At 44.8% G+C, this 18911-nt stretch overlaps 1 protein-coding gene across 1 annotated transcript; it reads right to left on the reverse strand.

The window, feature by feature from the left end:
- Nucleotides 1–721: 721 nt before the first annotated feature.
- Nucleotides 722–5249, reverse strand: LOC123045010 (CSC1-like protein ERD4). The gene is made up of 7 exons (XM_044467921.1): nt 4781–5249; nt 3851–3996; nt 3026–3301; nt 2079–2923; nt 1708–1963; nt 1140–1521; nt 722–1015 (listed from the first exon to the last, which is right to left on the reverse strand). The coding sequence occupies exons 1-6, from the start codon at nt 5052–5054 to the stop codon at nt 1141–1143; spliced, it is 2178 nt and encodes a 725-aa protein (XP_044323856.1). The 5' UTR covers nt 5055–5249; the 3' UTR covers nt 722–1015; nt 1140.
- Nucleotides 5250–18911: the final 13662 nt, after the last annotated feature.

An 18911-nucleotide genomic window follows, 5' to 3' on the forward strand; every position in this document is an offset into this window, starting at 1 on the left:
CTACGCACGCAATTGAAAATACCGTACAATAGATGGAATAACATAAAAGAAGGTTTTATTATCATGAGAAAAAATTGTCAGCATTGATAACTCAAGTAGATCTACGGTCTAGAACTATATTTTTTAATTAAGATACATCAAGTACATAGATTGTCAAACACCTTACCAATGTACTAAACACATGTATTTCTACACCGAGTTGCAGTGATGTGTTCACTTTAACTAGTTGATACCCTGGGTATTACTGCAAGAACTGACTGCGATATATTTTAATGATATTTTGTATGAAAGGTGGAACTTTGCAATACTTTATTTGTTGTTTAATTACTTTCTTAAAGTTGTAGTACTAAAGTTGAGACACTTATTTGGAGACAGAATGAGGATATAATTGCAAAATATTTATTGAATGTAAGTAGCATAATATAATTTTTAAAGTTATGCATTTTTCCATATACATGGTTGCATATTGTAGCTTTCTTTCTCCTGCATAGTTACATGTTGAGATAGCATGATTACATATTGAGAAAATTATGTTAGTAGGGATCACCTATGAAGTTATGTAGGGTGTGACCCGATTTTTTTTTTTGTAGGATGTGGATAGTTGTCCACTAAAAAGTACTCCCCGTAAAGAGCTGGGACAGTTCTTCAGGAGGCACAAACATTTTACTTTTTCTGAATACAAGCATGGACATCTCAGTAACAAATAGTAACAGTACCGGGATAATTTGCTAACAGGGTTAAAAGGCATCAAGCAGTCAGACTTCTGAGATTTTTACACACCAGGGCAGCAGATTGTCTACACACGATAATAGCAAAAAGAAAAACGTAAACACCCAACAATATCCACAGCAACAACCTAACATATAAGACTACGTTTTTCAACAAGTGTTCATCATGCAACAGCGCATGTATGTACACGGGACATGACATCAGTTTCCTATCCTGGAAACAATAGCTTCACAGCGTGGTCGACGTGGAAAGGCCGTCCAGAGCACGTGGACATTCATCACAAATCCTGCAGAAATTCGAAGGCGATGCCTGGGTCATCCTTTTGTTTGCAATTCAGAAATTTGACAGGCAATGTCATCCTTGTGTTTCTAATGGCTACGCATTTTGATTTGATTGATTCAACTACTTACATTAAAAAGAGGGAGCTCTGGAGGTGGTGCGTGACTGCGCGTCTTCAAAGACTTCCACATCTTCGAGCTTCTCGGGCTTGAGGCAAGCAGGGATGTAAGCGGTGTAAATGGTGCTCATGTTCGGCGTCTCTTTCAGCTGCTGACTTGCCACCTCAAGAGGGGTTTTGGCGAATGCAGGATAAAAGCGTGTATGGCAAGTGTAGGCAAAGATTAAGCTTATTGCGAGGAGTGGGGCAAGGATAGTAGAATAGTAGAACCTCTTCAGGCCGATGATACCAAGCATGGTTGCCTGGTAAATCATGAGAGCTGCAATGATCCTTGTGTGCATGTGTGGCCACATTCGTCCGTTGCTCTCATAAATAGGAACATAAACTCTCAGAACCTGCATTTAGCAATAAGGAGGAACGTAAGGTAAGCCACTTGTGAAATCCGTTCTCTTCAAATATCTAGTGATGGTATTAGTATCACTTCAACAAGGCATGCCTATTTGCGCACACAAAAGAAAGAGCTATGCCTAGGCCAGCCTAACTGTTCAACATACATTTTCGTAAATAAAAATCTTGCTCACCTGGTTTTTTGCTATAAGCCAACCCAGAGCAAAGTAAGCAACGCCAAATGGCAAAATCAAAGGCGCGATGACGGAGTAGCACATCACAAGTGTCACGATAAGCAAGTCATTCGGAACCCGCGTGTTATACCCCAGGTCTCCTGGAGCCCATGCCGCTCTCACCTCATCCTCTGTCTTGCATAGGTACTTTCTTTTCAGGTGGAAAATGATGAGGGGGACCAAACGAGAGAGCTCAAGCCCATATCCAACAAAGAATCTGTTGAAAACAACAATCAATCGGTTATATATCCTACAGCTATGGTGAAATTCAGACATGTGTACAGTGGAAGAAGCTCAGGACAGGAAGTGCATAAATGAGACAAAGTAATTACTTCAGTGCAACAAATGTGAGGAAGAAAGTTGCATTTCCAGGAAGCCTGGAGCCAAGCGTCGTAACAATCCCAGTAGGGTTCTCGATGACTTTTTGCAAAGCGCTGAACAATGAGGAACCAATTGCATAGCCAATGAATACATTGAAGACAATAAAGTAGAAATATTTTCCTGATGATGCCCTTACTACATGGCTCTGTGAAGGAATTCCTTCTGACTTTGACAGGAACACAAGAAGTGTTGGCAGCAAAGCAAGGAAAACAATGAGGGCGATCTGTGGCAGGTAAGCTTGTAAGACTGTCTTAAGTAAAGGTTGGTCCACAACCACCTTCAGAAAGGGCAGCTTCTTCCTCAGTTGTTCCAGCGTTGTAACAGCAGAGATAGCAGTAATGGGAATCATATAAAAAACCACGGTGACGAAGACAATGAGGTAGACCACAGTCTGTCTGGTTTGCCTATCATATATTTTCCTTGGAAGATTGGTCCATATTACAGCACGTGGTTCAGGAGCTTCTGTAACTGTCCATTCATCAAACATCTGAGCATGGAGAGTCTGAGATGCAGAGGCAGCGGCAGCTCTGCTGTTGAAGAAGACAAAGGCCGCCCTTTGCTGTTTCTCACTAAGGGTGCTCTTCTGTTCATCCTCCAGTTTGGGCAGCAATTCCTTAATCTTCTCATTACAATACTCAAGCGTGTCAACCTTTTTACCGATAAGGCCAAGGAATCCCGTCCTATGAGTAGGCCTCGTGCCCTCAGGTCTGTTTGCTATTTTTGACTCTGCATAGACAGCTTCAGCATGAGCAATTTTGTGTTTGTGACCTTCAATCTCTTGGAAAATTTTATCAGCCTGCATAGGGCAATTTTATCATGTAGCAGGAATATAAGGCACATGTCACGAATAATAAACAAAGGGCAACAACTCCCCTAAAGAACCTCTGAGTTGAAGTACCTTCGTGATGTCTGTCACAACCATTGCTTTGTAGAATGTGTCAGGATGAAGTGCTCGGAAATACGAGTCCACCGAGTCCTTTATAGTTTGATTAGGAGGTGGAACAGGAACATCTCTCACCAACATGGCAAACTCCTCTGGTTTAACGTCTGATGTTGATCTTGCCGCTGCTCTCAGATTTGAAACATGCTTGTAGGATCTCCATAGTATGAAATAGGTGACAAAGGAGACCCAATAGACTGCAAATATAAATGCCCACAGCCTCGCACTTCCGTCCTGGAGAAAATATCAAGACACTACTGAGTTTGGTTGTGACGGCGAGCGCCTGAGCTTGCAGTCTGGCAATCCTGTTTACAGGCTGTATGTTTCTATAGAGAAGAGCTCCAGCTAGTGCAGTTTTCAATATTACTATTTTCAACCAAACTTCACATTATTATGAATCTGTAGATAACAATTATGCTACAGGTGATTACAGCAACAACTGTTAAACTGTAAACAGTGTAGATACAAGGAATACTTATCACGCAGTAGAATTTCAGTTCAGTCAAAACTTCAGAAGCGATGGACCTAATGGCTCCTAATAGGACAGTAATGAGACAGATACTGCCATTCTGACAATACAAATATCTAATAATGTGCCAAATTATGCGTTAGATCTACATAATGATATATACGGTGCACTTTTTGGAGCCAATCATCCACCTGGTTATTAAATGGGCGGATCAAGCATGAAAATGCTTCCAGTAGTCTCAATAATTGGAATGTTCTAGATTTATTTGTGGCAACAAAGACAGGTCATTAAGCTCAGATAAGAGGATTACTTACTTGAACATTGCCCAATGCTAATCTTTCAAAATCTGTGACATTCCGCGGCACTCTGCCAGTAGAATCCTCCAGGGCATGATCAGTTCCAGCAACTGGTAACAGAACTGGAAGCAACACAATCCCGGAAAACGCAAGGATTGCCAAAACTGGAACACCAGAGAATAAAAATTCAGATAATTGGCGAAGAATCTGCATGATTTGTTTTTTCAAGCAAGCACTCTGCATGATATATCGACCTACCTATATCTGACCCAAAACGCACCCTAGCCTTTTCATCGCCCTTTTTGCATATAGACTAAGCAGTTTAACATGCTAAATTACATACTTCCAGCAATCCTCCATGCATGATAGTTTTATCTCGTTTGAGCCCGGCCTTCAGGATGGGTGGTGATAACTCCTCTTAACAAAACATACGCATGGCTCTTGCTTGTCTACACCTTTTTCTTTGCAGCTCTATAGCAGCATTAATATAATTTAAAGTAAATTGATAGCAACAATTAGCATTTGTTATTGCCATTCCGGCAGTTCATACAATCGGCCGTATCTTCATGTTGGTACACAAAAGTAAAACAATCAAACATAAAACTAACGTTCTACAAACATGGCAGCAATTTTTAGAAAATAGATGTTCGTTTAGAACAGAATATAGCATGCTTGCAACCAATTTACATCAGAGAAATCATAGTCCACAACAGCAGGACTTTTAATTATTTTTTTGAGAAAAGACGCCCAAAAGGCATCTTAGATACAACAGCAGGACTTAATTTAATATTTTATTTTGTGCACGAAATATTATTTGTGGAAGCAAAAAGAAAAAACACGGAAACGCACAGACGAGTAGTAAACGAATGAATCTGGAAACCAAACAACCAACTCAACCAAAGCATGGGTAAACAAACGAAGTAGAGAGCGTGGTTGGCTTGGGCATACCGGATGAGAGGAAGACGAGGTAGACGGCGGCGTCGACTCCGCTGGCGGCAACGACGTCGGCCTCGGACGCCGCGAACGCTTGGCGGATCCAGCCGACGGGGCTGCGCGTGCCCCGCCCGCGCCCCTCCCACGGGTCGAGCCCCCGCAGCAGCACGCTCGGGTAGTACACCGGCGCGTTCCCCGGGCGGCGCGAGAGCCACGTGAACACCAGGACCAGCACGGCGAAGATGACGAAGGACGTCAGAAGCGACGTGACGAACGACGAGATGTCCATCTCGCTCGCCGAAGCCGCCCCGCTCCTCCTCCGGGGGGGATTATGAGGGAGGGGGTTTAGTAGTGGAGGGATTGATTAACGGAGGGCATTAGGGTGGTAAATGGGTGGGAAGGGGAAAGCATTGGATGCTTTGTGTGCTGTGCTGGGGAATGGCTGGCGTGGTGGGGAGTTTATGAGTTGTGGAGGTTGCCGAGCCAAGGAAAGGGGCAGGGCAGGGAGAAGAAGAGGAAGGGGATGGGACCAGGGAGTTCAGCAAAATGTCTGAAATGCCCCTTTCCTCTTCCGCCTTTTGCTTTTCAATTGTTCGAATCCCTTCCCCTTTTGACCCCCTTCATTCAACTGCATCGCCTCTTGTTAACCATAAGGGCATTTCTAACTGATCCTCAATACAGCCATAAAGACTAAAATTTTACATTATAAGTCATAAAACTTGTATGTAACGATTAATTTGATGCATAAACTTATAAAATATGTGTTTCTGATCATCAAACTTGCACGAATGTTCATATACAGTCATATTTCATGTACGTGAACGTATCGTGGCCTATGTAGGATACCAGCGTGGCCAGGACCCGATGTAAGCCCGAGTCACATGGTAGATCTGCAGACTTTTTCATTTACGTATCATGTCCCTGTTTTTTTAAGGTACTAAGCCCCTAAATAAAATGATTTTTTATTTACGTATTAAGTCCCTCAAATAAAATAAAATAAACAAGGGATGGTTGGGTTTCGAATCAGGGACATGCCCCTACTAGGCTCGGGTGAACAACCACCAAACCAATGATCATACATGTTTAGGTAGCACAAATAATTTTTATATCATATAAACATGCCAAAAAATAAATTTTACAAGAAATGTAACCCCAAAAAAGGGAGCACCGTGGCTCAACTATGTGACCTCGTGGTCAACGTTAACTAAGATTACCACCAGGCTTCGGCAACCAACATGTCCAAATGGGGTAAATATTTTTCATGTTATTATTCCTTCTTGTTCTATGTAAGAACAAATATATATTCTTGTGTTTGTGACATTTAAAAATGTTTATGTGTTAGAAAAAAAAAGGTATGTGACATTCAAAAAAATGCTTAAACATTGCAAAACACATTTGCGTAATTAAAAATGATAGGTTGCATTTTAAAATGCTCATGCATTCCAAAAAACTGCTCATGACATCTTTTTAATGTTTATACAATGTATAAAATTGCTCGTGTAGCTTGAAAATGTTTTGTACCATAAAAAATGCTTAAACAATATTTGAATAAAGTTTCAAAACTTGTATTTAATAAAAAGTTAATCATATGTTTAATAAATATTAAGCATATTTTTTAAAAAAATACTCTGAACATAGATGTATACTGGAGTATTTAAAAAATATGTGTATCAAAACATAGATGTATACTGGAGTATTTAAAACATAAAAAAATGTGTATCATATGGAGTATATGTTTCACTACACATAAGTTTGAAAATTTGTATTTGAAAAAATGTTAATCATTTGGAGTATATGTTTTGATGTCTATTTTTTCCAGTATACATCTAAAAACATTTGTTTAATATTTTTTAAAGATATGATTAACATTCTTTCAAATATGTGGTTAAACACATAATTATCATTTTTTCAAATACAAGTTTTTGGAACTTTTTAAACTGTTACATACTTTTTTTAATACATAAATATTTTTTAAATGTCACAAACACAAGGATATAATTTGTTTTCTTATATCCGGATGTGTTGTGCTGTCGTAGCCTGGTGGTAATCTTAGTTAACCTTGAGCACAAGGTCACATGGTCGAGCCACGTTGCTTATTTTTTCCGGGTTACATTCCTTGTAAATTTATTTTCAGTCAATATTTGTATGATACAAAAATTTTGTCGAGCTACACATGAATGGTCATTAGTCTGGTTGTTGTCCACGTGAGCCTACTTGGGGCACGTTACGGCCTTCAAACCTCACCATCCCTTATTTTTTCATTTTATTTTTAGGGGCTTAATACGAAAATAAAAAAGTCAAGGGCTTCTTTGCAGATCTACATGCAACAGCGGTAAGAGTGGGCCCTAGCCACACTAGCATGCCACATAGGACATGGATTCTTCCGTGTGTATGTGAAATGTGACCATATATAAACGCTCGTGCAAGTTTGACGACCCGAAACACATATTTTACAAGTTTATGTATCAAACTGATCGTCACGTGCAAGTTCTATGACTTCCGATGTATTTACCTCAAAATTTTCGGTTTACTCCCTTACAGCGGACCTAGCCGATTCCCTGAAAATGTTAATGGAGTATAATTTTTACTCCAACTCCCTAATCCCCTGAAGATTTCCCTAAATATACTACTCCCTCCGTTTCTAGATGTAGGGTGTATAGTTTTTGGCATGAATATTAAAGAACACACATGGAAGGATAATTTCACAAGTTTTGGGCGAGGTTACACCTCACTAATTGACATGAGAAAATAGAGGAGACTGCCTAATATAAGGAAATGTAATCAAATCCCCCAAAAAATTATCCAAACGAGTGGTGCAACGCAATATACCTTATATTTCGGATTTTTTCTCAAAAATCTATACACCTTATATCAAGGAACGGAGGGAGTATATCGTGCGGCGACCGAGTAAACCTCCCTCTCACCCTCCAACGCCGCACTGTCTCCCGCCCTCCGGCGCTGCACTGCCTCCCGCCACCGATGACCTCTGAGCCCCCCCCCCCCCCCCCGTTCACCCTGTCGGCCACGGGCGCCAGCTTTTCGCCGCCGAAAACAACCCACGTGTTGTTGCCGGTGTCGAAAAAAAAAGCTTGGGGATGACAAAGAACCACCAGGTCCAAGCCCCGCCTCCAACCGCGCTAATGGTGTCCAGGGTGGCCACCGCTTCTCCGGCAACGGCACGCCGCCCTCCCGCCGCACCTACCAGAGGCAAACATGCTCGAAAGCCGACGGCGGCAGCAGCGACGCTCGCCGAAGCGGCCGCCAAGAAGAAGATGAAGAAGACCGCGACCGCGCCTCATCCAAAGCCTATGCCTCGTGCGGCAACTCCGACTGCCCCTACGGCGACTGCTCTGACGCGAGAGGCAACCGCAGCTGGCAAGAAAAAATGCGACCGCCAAGTGCTCGATGAAATGCCTACAAGGTAAAAATAAAACCTCGTGTCCCGTTGGTATTTGATAGTGATTGTTCGTGATCGGTAGTGATTGTTTATAGTGCTTTCTTTGACATTGTAGAGTGTGTTATCATGTTCATGAATCCAAACACAATGGATGAAATCGCAAGAAAGTATTGGGAGCTCAATCGTGGAGAAATCTTGGCCTCTCTTCAGAATGTCGGTGGTGGTCGAGGGGGTGGTGGTGATGGCGGCCGAGGGGGTGGTGATGGTGATGGTGGCCGGGAGGATGGTGGTGGTGGTGATGGTGGCCGAGAGGATGTCGAGGTTGATTTCTTTGCCGAGGATGTCGTTTGAGTGGTGGTGGCCGAGAGGGTGGTGGTGCATGCCAAAAATTGGCTCGATCCACAACATATACATGCTATGTTTTGTGGTGATTTTGAATCAAACTTTGAAGTGATGTATTTTGGGTGAACTTCGCATGTTTAAATTTAAAAAACACGGTGATGAAACTTTATGTTATTACGATTTATTGCTACCCATGCTTTAATTTGAATGATTTGAAGATATATATTGTGTAGAGATTGTGTTAGTATACAAAACGACCACAAATTTGATTTTACTCCGCTAACTAGGATCGGCTAGCTGCAGCCACCGTTAGTGGAGTAAAATTTTACTCCAGTAACTTTTAGGGGATCGGTTAGAAATGACCTAATAGGGCAAACTCCAACATGGATCATCCAAGTAGACACGGTATCTTGGTCATCTAACTTAGGAGGTAGCTTTTTTTGAATGACCACATTCCTTAGTAAGAGTAAGAGCATCTACAGCATGATGCCCCTCAAACGTCCATGGACGCACCCAGGCGTGTCCGCAGGTAGTGAACGGACAACCCTTAAATTTTGGTCTCTGCATTCAAATACCTCATACTTCAAGTCCTTAAAACCATAAAAACCATGAAAGTAAACATCTACGTAGTACGTAGACAATTAAACCTAGGCTAGACTATTCGTTGTCATCAGAGATGTCCACTATCACTGTTCCGGGCTTTCGGTATATGGGCAGCAGACACAACTCCGGCTGCGCGGCGGCCTCCGCTTCCACCTCGTCAAAACTGTTGTTGTCGGATGAAGTGACGGTTGGACTCCACGTGCGCCTTGTCATGGATGGACTCGAGAACGGCAGTCTGCTCCGCCATCTCCGTCGCTTGGGCGACTACTACTTGTGAGCTGCGTTAGGATTTCCACAAAGAGGAGAGGATGAAGCAATACAGTAGAGATAAGTATTTCCCCGAGTTAAGAACCAAGGTTATCAATCCAGTAGAAGAACCACACAGAACCTGTTAGCAGCACCCACACACACAGAAGCAAATGCTTGCACCCAACGCAAACAAGGGGGTTGTCGATCCCCTCGGCAGTTATTTGCAAGGACCAAATCTTGTAGTGGTAGGTAAATAGATAAATTGCAAAACAAAATAAAATAAATAAAAGTACAACAAGGTATTTTTTGTGTTTTATATATGATAAAAGTAGACTCCGGGGAGTCAAAGCTTTCATTAGAAGCTTCTCTCTCGAGCACATAACATACGGCGAAGGAACAAATTACTGTTGGGCAATTGATAGAAAAGCGCATAGTCATGACGATCTTCAAAGCTATGATCATGTATATAGGCATCACGTCTGAGACAAGTAGACCGACTTCTTGCCTGCATCTACTACTATTATTCCACCCGTCGACCGCTATCCAACATGCATCAGGGTGTTAAGTTAATAACAACATAGTAACGCCTTAAGCAAGATGACATGATGTAGACAAAGTAAACCCAAGTAATATGAATAAAGCCCATCTTTTTATCCTTAATGGCAACAATACAAATACGTGTCATATCCCTTCTGTCAGCACCGCAAGATAGAACCCATCACAAAGCACCTCTCCGATTGCAAGATAAATCAATCTAGTTGACCAAACCAAATTGATAGACCGGAGAGAAATACAATGCTATAATAATCATGCATAAAAGACTTCAGAAAAGACTCAATTAATATTCATGATAATCTGACCATAAACCCACAATTCATCGAATCCCAACAAACACACCGCAAAAGAAGATTACATCGGATAGAACTCCAAGAATATCGAGGAAAACATTGTATTGAAGATTAAAGAGAGAGAGAAGAAGCCATCTAGCTACTAGCTATGCACCCGTAGGTCTATGGTGAACTACTGACACATCATCCAAAAGGCAACAAGGATGATGTAGAAGCCCTCCGTTATCGATTCCCCCTTCGGAAGAGTACCAGAAAAGGCCTCCAGATGGGATCGCAGAAGAACAGAAACTTACGGCGGCGGAAAAAAATGTGTGGGGTGGCTCACTCTGAAATTCTTTGAACTTTTCAAATGTTTCAAACTTATGCTTCATTAAGTAGATATAACCATATCTGCTCAAATCATCTGTGAAGGCAAGAAAATAACGATACCCACCACGAGCTTCAATACTCATTGGACCGCATACATCGATATGTATTATTTCCAACAAGTCAGTAGCTCATTCCATTGTTCCGGAGAACGGAGTTTTAGTCATCTTGCCCATAAGGCACGGTTTGCAAGCACCAAGTGATTCATAATCAAGTGATTCCAAAAGTCCATCAGCATGGAGTTTCTTCATGCGCTTTACACCAATATGATCCAAACGGCAGTGCCACAAATAAGTTGCACTATCATTATTAAACTTATATCTTTTTGGCTTCAATACTATCAAAATAGACCACTCATCAAGGGTGCATGACCATAAAAGATATTACTCATATAAATAGAACAACCATTATTCTCTGATTTAAATGAATAACTGTCTCGCATTAAACAAGATCCAGATATAATGTTCATGCTCAATGCTGGCACCAAATAACAATTATTCAGGTCTAAAACTAATCCGGAAGGTAGATGTAGAGGTAGTGTGCCGACCACGATCACATCGACTTTGGAACCATTTCCCACGCGCATCGTCACCTCGTCCTTAGCCAATCTTCGCTTAATCCATAGCCCCTATTTTGAGTTGCAAATATGAGCAACAGAATCAGTATCAAATACCCAGGCGCTACTTCGAGCATTATTAAGTACACATCAATAACATGTATATCAATATACCTTTCACTTTGCAATCCTTCTTATCCACCAAATACTTGGGGAAGTTCCGCTTCCAGTGACCAGTCCCTTTGCAGTAGAAGCACTCAGTTCCAGGCTTAGGTCCAGACTTGGGTTTCTTCTCTTGAGCAGCAACCTTTTTGTCGTTCTTATTGAAGTTCCCCTTCTTCCCTTTGCCCTTTTTCTTGAAACTAGTGGTCTTGTTGACCATCAACACTTGATGCTCCTTTTTGATTTCTACCTCCGGGGCCTTTAGCATCGCGAAGAGCTTGGGAATTGTCTTATCCATCCCTTGCATATTATAGTTCATCATGAAGCCTTTATAGCCTGGTGGCAGTGATTGAAGAACCCTATCAATGACACAATCAACTGGAAGATCAACTCCTAGCTGAGTCAAGTGGTTATGTTACCCAGACATTCTGAGTATGTGTTCACTAACAGAACTATTCTCCTCCATTTTGCAGTTGTAGAACTTGTTGGAGACTTCATATCTCTCAACTCGGGCATTTGCTTGAAATATTAACTTTAACTCTTAGAACATCTCATATGCTCCATGACGTTCAAAACGTCTTTGAAGTCCCGATTCTAAGCCGTAAAGCATGGCACACTGAACTATCGAGTAGTCATCAGCTTTTCTCCGCCAGACATTCTTAACGTCATCAGTAGCATCTGCAGCAGGCCTGGCACCTAGCGGTGCTTCCAAGACATAATTCTTCTGTGCACCAATGAGGATAATCCTCAAGTTATGGACCCAGTCCGTGTAGTTGCTGCCATCATCTTTCAACCTAGCTTTCTATAGGAACGCATTAAAATTCAAAGGAACCGTAGCACGGGCCGTTGATCTACAACAATATAGACATGCAAAATACTATCAGGTACTAATTTCATGCTAAATTAAAGTTCAATTAATCATATTACTTAAGAACTCCCACTTAGATAGACATCCCTTTAACCATCTAAGTGATCACGTGATCCAAATCAACTAAACCATGTCCGATCATCACGTGAGATGGAGTTGTTTTCAATGGTGAACATCACTATGTTGATCATATCTATTATATGATCCACGTTCGACCTTTTAGTCTCAGTGTTCCGAGGCCATATCTGCATATGCTCAAGTTTAACCCGAGTATTCTGCGTGTGCAAAACTGGCTTGCACCCGTTGTATATGAACGTAGAGCTTATCACACCTGATGATCACGTGGTGTCTCGGCATGATGAACTGTAGCAATGATGCATACTCAGGGAGAACACTTGTACCTTGAAATTTAGTATGGGATCATCTTATAATGCTACCGATGTTATAAGCAAAATAAGATGCATAAAGGATAAACATCACGTGCAATCAAAATATGTGACATGATATGGCCATCATCATCTTGTGCTCATGATCTCCATCACCGAAGCATCGTCATGATCTCCATTGTCACTGGCGCGATACCTTGATCTCCATCGTAGCATCGTTGTCGTTTCGCCAACTATTGTTACTAGGACATTGCTACCGCTTAGTGATAAAGTAAAACAATCACATGGCGATTGCATTGCATACAATAAAGCGACAACCATATGGCTCCTGCTAGTTGCCAATAACTTTGTTACAAAACATGATCATCTCGTACAACAAATTATATCACATCATGCCTTGACCATATCACATCACAACAAGCCATGCAAAAACAAGTTAGACGTCCTCTACTTTGTTGTTGCAAGTTTTACGTGGCTGCTACGGGCTTCTAATAAGAACCGTTCTTACCTACGCATCAAAACCACAATGATTTTTCGTCAAGTGTGATGTTTTAACCTTCAACAAGGACCAGGCGTAGCCACACTCGATTCAACTAAAGTTGGAGAAACAGACACTCACCAGCCACCTATGTGCGAAGCACGTCGGTAGAACCAGTCTCGCGTAAGCGTACGCGGAATGTCGGTCTGAGCCGCTTCATCCAACAATACCTCCGAATCAAAGTATGACATGCTGGTAAGTAGTATGACTATTATCGCCTACAACTCCTTGTGTTCTACTCGTGCATATGACATCTACGCATAAACCTGGCTCGGATGCCACTGTAGGGGAACGCAGTAATTTCAAAAAGATTCCTACGATCACGCAAGATCTATCCCTAGGTGATGCATAACAATGAGAGGGGACAGTGTTGTCTACATACCCTCGTAGACCGAAAGCGGAAGCATTATGACAACACGGCTGATGTATTCGTAGTCTTCACAATCCGGCCGATCCTAGCACCGAAGGTACGACACCTCCACGATCTGCACACGTTTAGCTCGGTGACGTCCCACGAACTCTAGATCCAGCTCAGGTCGAGGGAGAGTTTCATCAGCACGACGGCGTGGTGACGATGATGATGAAGTTACCGGCGCAGGGCTTCATCTAAGCAGTACGACGATATGACCGAGGTGGAAATGTGTGGAGGGGGGCACTGCACATGGCTAAACAATCAACTTGTGTGTTCTAGGGTGCCCCCATGCCCCCATATATAAAGGAGAAAGGGGGAGGCCGGCCGGTCCTCCTTGGCGCGCCCCCAAGAGGGGAATCCTACTAGGACTCAAAGTCCTAGTAGGTTTCCACCTAAAGGGAGAGATGGGGAAGGAAGGAGAGGGAGAGGGGGAAGGAAAGGCGGCCCCTGCCCCCCCCTTCCTTGTCCTATTCAGACTCAAGGGGGAGCGGGTGCGCGGCCTGCCCTGGCCGCCCCTCTCTCTCTCCACTAAGGCCCGTCGAGGCCCATTATTTCCCCCGGGGGTTCCGATAACCCTCCGGCACTCCGGTTTTGTCCGAAACTTCTCCGGAACACTTTCGGTGTCCGAACATAGTTGTCCAACATATCAATCTTTATGTCTTGACCATTTCGAGACTCCTCGTCATGTCCGTGATCACATCCGGGACTCCGAACAACCTTAGGTGCATCATATCACATAAACTCATAATACCAATCGTCATCGAATGTTAAGCGTGCGGACCCTACGGGTTCGAGAACTATGTAGACATGACCGAGACACGTCTCCGGTCAATAACCAACAGCGGAACCTGGATGCTCATATTGGTTCCTACACATTCTATGAAGATCTTTATCGGTCAAACCTCATAACAACATACGTTGTTCCCTTTGTCATCAGTATGTTACTTGCCCGAGATTCGATCGTCGGTATCTCAATACCTAGTTCAATCTCGTTACCGGCAAGTCTCTTTACTCATTCCGTAATACTTCATTCTGTAACTAACTCATTAGTCACAATGCTTGCAAGGCTTATATTTATGAGTATTACCGAGAGGGCCTAGAGATACCTCTTTGAAACACGGAGTGACAAATCCTAATCTCGATCTATGCCAATCCAACAAACACCTTCGGAGATACCTGTAGAGCACCTTTATAATCACCCATTTACGTTGTGGCGTTTGGTATCACACAAAGTATTTCTCCGGTATTCGGGAGTTGCATAATCTCATAGTCTGATGAATTTGTATAAGTCATGAAGAAAGCAGTAGAAATGAAACTGACACGATCATAATGCTAAGCTAACGAACGGGTCATGTCCATCACATCATTCTCCTAATGATGTGATCCCGTTCATCAAATGACAACACATGTCTATGGTTAGGAAACATAACCATCTTTGATCAACGAGCTAGTCAAGTAGAGGCATACTAGGGACTGTATGTTTTGTCTATGTATTCACACATGTACTAAGTTTCTGGTTAATACAATTCTAGCATGAATAATAAACATTTATCATGAATTAGGGAAATAAATAATAACTTTATTATTGCCTCTAGGGCATATTTCCTTCAGCGTCCTCCATGGCGAAGCTTGTAACTGGCACCGTCTCGTCATCTTCCTCCTGGGAAACATAGTATAAAACAAACAAAAACCGCCCTACAAACACCTAGGAACAATATGAAGATGCATATCGGGTTTGGATCAATGATCTTTACCGACTCCAGAGTGCAACAGAAGTAGACGAGTCTGTGTAGATCGTACTTGGAGTCCCTCGAACGTTGATGACGATCCCGCGAACCGTCCTTGAATGATCCCTCGAATGGAAGACCGAAACCATGGCCTCTCTACTTGCTTGCAAATCGTACGGTCTTCATGTTCTGGCAACGCTTCATCGTTGAGAGCTAATCATCGCTGGAGAATCAGAGGGAGGATATTAAAACCACATGGGGCTTCTAATTATGAGAATTAGAAGTGGCTAGAGCTAGCTCTAATTAGTCTACTAGGACCAACTAGAGCTAGAACTAGATTAGCTAGAGGAGGCTCCAAAACTTGTGTATTCAATTACGGCCAATACCTCAAGTATATATAGGTAAGAGGGGAGAGGAGGGCTGCGACCAAGGAGGGAAAGCCTCCTTGGGGCGCCATCCAAAGGGGGAGGAGTTGGACTCCTTCCCTAGTAGGATTCGCTCCCTCCCCCCACCACCACCACAAGGAAAGGGGGGGGGGGCGACTCCTCCACTTGAGCCTTCGTGGCCCAAGTTTGCTTCCACCTCATGGCCTTATTAAGCCCATTGATATATTAAATTAAATATATAATTGTTTTAAACATTTTCAGAGCATTATATATATAATTTAACATCCCAAGAAACATTTTCCACACACACACATTGTTATGACCGGCATATTAGGGGCTTAGCCCAGTTAGTTGTGGCCCAGTCCATCTTATCATTATTAGGGGCTTAGCCCAATTATCTTATTATTAGGAGGATTATATAAACTCATGTAAGGATCCATTTTGGAATTAAGCAAGAAGCAATCATATTTGCTCGACTTCCTTAGGGAGCCGGGAGACCTAACCCTAGCCTCCTCCCCTGCGCCATCTTCCTCTCAGCCGGTGCCTTCTCCCGCGCAACTACGACGTCAATGCCACGCCGCCGGCGCCCATCTCCTCGCCAACCAGTCTCCCACCCCTACAACCTACGGTTCAAGCCAGGTTGGTTGGCAAGGAGATGGCCGCCGACAGCGGCGCATCAGCGTCGTAGTTGCACGGGAGAAGGCGGTGGCTGAGAGGGAGATGGTGTAGGGGAGGAGGCTAGGGTTAGGTCTCCCGGCTCCCTAAGGAAGCCGAGCAAATATGATTGCTTCTTGCTTAATTCCAAAACGGATCCTTACATGAGTTTATATAATACTCCTAATAATAAGATAATTGGGCTAAGCCCCTAATAACGATAAGATAGACTGGGCCACAACTAACTGGGCTAAGCCCCTAATATGTCGGTCATAACATTTCTCCCCGCCTGCACAACCAGCTCATCCTCGAGATGGAAGGTGGAAAAGCGCTTGCAGAACTCCTCGAGGTGATCAACCGTCGCCAAACACCTCCGCGTCAGATAGGGCGGGCAGGTCATCGAGCCCGGTGGTGGCGGCGTCCTCCTCAATGTAGTCTGCAGCCTCCAGGTAGAAGAGTCGCTAGCAGACGTGGCCATGCACGTAGGGTTCATCGCAGTTGAAGCACAGCCCTTGGCGGCGACGCTCGAGTTGCTCGGCCGAGGTGAGCGGGCGGAACGGGCGCGCCGTGATCGCGACAAGGGGTGCCGCGGAAGCCTGAGCAGGCCGACCCTACGCGGGAACATCCGGCCAGGGGGGCGGCCGAGCGACCCGGGATGATGACGCCTGCTGGATGGCCACCGCGCGTCGCTCGAACGTGCGGGCATAGTACATGGCCGTCTGGAGGTCCTGGGGTCCCCGCAGCTCCACGTCCACGCAGATATGATTCGGCAGACTGCCGACAAAGAGCTCAGACCGCTGGCGAGCCATCACACCAGGCGCGTGGCACGCCAAGGCCTGAAAGTGGTCGGCAAAGTCCTGCACTGTAGAGGTGAAGGGGAGGCGGCCCAACTCCGCCAGCCGGCTCCCGCATATCAACGGCCCGAAGTGAAGGAGGCAGATCTGTGAAAATGCTCCCATGGAGGCATGCCGCCCTTGTCCTGCTCGAGAGCGTAATACCAAGTCTGTGTGGTGCCCCGGAGGTGATATGAAGCGAGCCACGTGCGGTCCGACGCGAGCGTGCGTTGCCCCCGGAAGATTTGGTCACACTCATTAACCAGTTGTGGGGGTCCTCGGTGCCGTCGTAGGTGGCGAAGTCGAGCTTGCCGAAGCGCCGCGTCATTTGGGTATGACCGCCGTGGGGGTACTGCTCGGCAGTGTGGAGCGGCGCCGGGTTGGTGATAACAGGGCCCCCCCGTGGAATGGCGGCACGTCAAGGCCAACGTATGGGCCCGCGGAGCTGGAGGACCCACCGTACTGCACCTGCTATGATGTCACGTGCGGCGGTCCCGAGGCCATCGTGTAGACCGGCTGAGATGACGACTTGGTCAACCAGGCCGGTAGCAGGGATGGCGAGGGCGGGAACCGGACCTGGTGGATCGGGACTCCCGCCGACGCGGTCCATGCGAAGCCGGAGCTGACCGGCGGTGGCTGCTGCAGCGGCAACGGCTGCTGTGGTGTCGCGCCGGGCGCGGCGGAGGCTGCTAGGAGCGGCGGCTGCCACTGCAGCCAGGGCGGGGTGATGGTGGCGGTGGATGGCAGCTGTAGCGGCCCGGCGAGCGCAGCGGTGGATGGCAGCTGCAGCGGCCCGGCGAGTGTGGCGAAGGCCACCTGGTGCGGCCTGTAGGCCCCGGCCAAGAATAGACGGATCTCTTGGACCGCCTGGGCTAGGTCCCATAGCTCCCTGGACACCTCCTCCAGGGTGAGGACAGTGAGGGCGAGTGCAACGGAGGATCCCGACGCGGGCAGGAGTGGGGCGACGGTCGTGGTGGTCATCGGAGGCGATGAGGTGACCGGCAGTGGGAGAGACGGGTTGGGCGATGGTGAAGACATGATCGAACCGAAGGTAGCTGATACCAAACTAATAGGAGCTTGAGCCCTACCTGTCCTGAACCGTAGGTTGTAGGGGTGGGAGGCTGGTTGGCAAGGAGATGGGCGTCGGCGTCGTAGTTGCGCGGGAGAAGGCGGTGGTTGAGAGGGAGATGGCGCAGGGGATGAGGCTAGGGTTAGGTCTCCAGGCTCCCTAAGGAAGCCGAGCAAATATGATTGCTTCTTGCTTAATTCCAAAACGGATCCTTACACGAGTTTATATAATCCTCCTAATATAAAGATAATTGGGCTAAGCCCCTAATAACGATAAGATAGAGTGGGCCACAACTAACTGGGCTAAGCCCCTAATATGGTGGTCATAACACACACACACACACACACACTATATATATATATATATATATATATATATATATAAATCGGTAATACCCGGTATTACCCGATATTCATCGAAACCCTTCCGGTGACCCCGAAACGCTTACCTCTCAGAACTATTCTAGATATTAATGAAACAATTCCACAAATATATTCTCATTACTCCTATCACACTAACACTCAGCAAATCATGATTACCTTAAGCTTGTGACCCTGTAGGTTCGGTAAATCATAGACATGAATGAAAACACCTTCATTCAATAACCGATAGCGGAACCGTGGACATCCATGTCGGTTCATATGATTACATGAATAATATTTGATTGAACCTTTGGTTATCATGTGATGTTCCCTTTACTCCGCGATACTTTACAAAACCTGGTGTGCATTGGTATCCTCCTGAGTCATC

This window comes from Triticum aestivum, chromosome 2B, assembly GCF_018294505.1.
Source record: "Triticum aestivum cultivar Chinese Spring chromosome 2B, IWGSC CS RefSeq v2.1, whole genome shotgun sequence".
NCBI lineage: Eukaryota > Viridiplantae > Streptophyta > Magnoliopsida > Poales > Poaceae > Triticum > Triticum aestivum.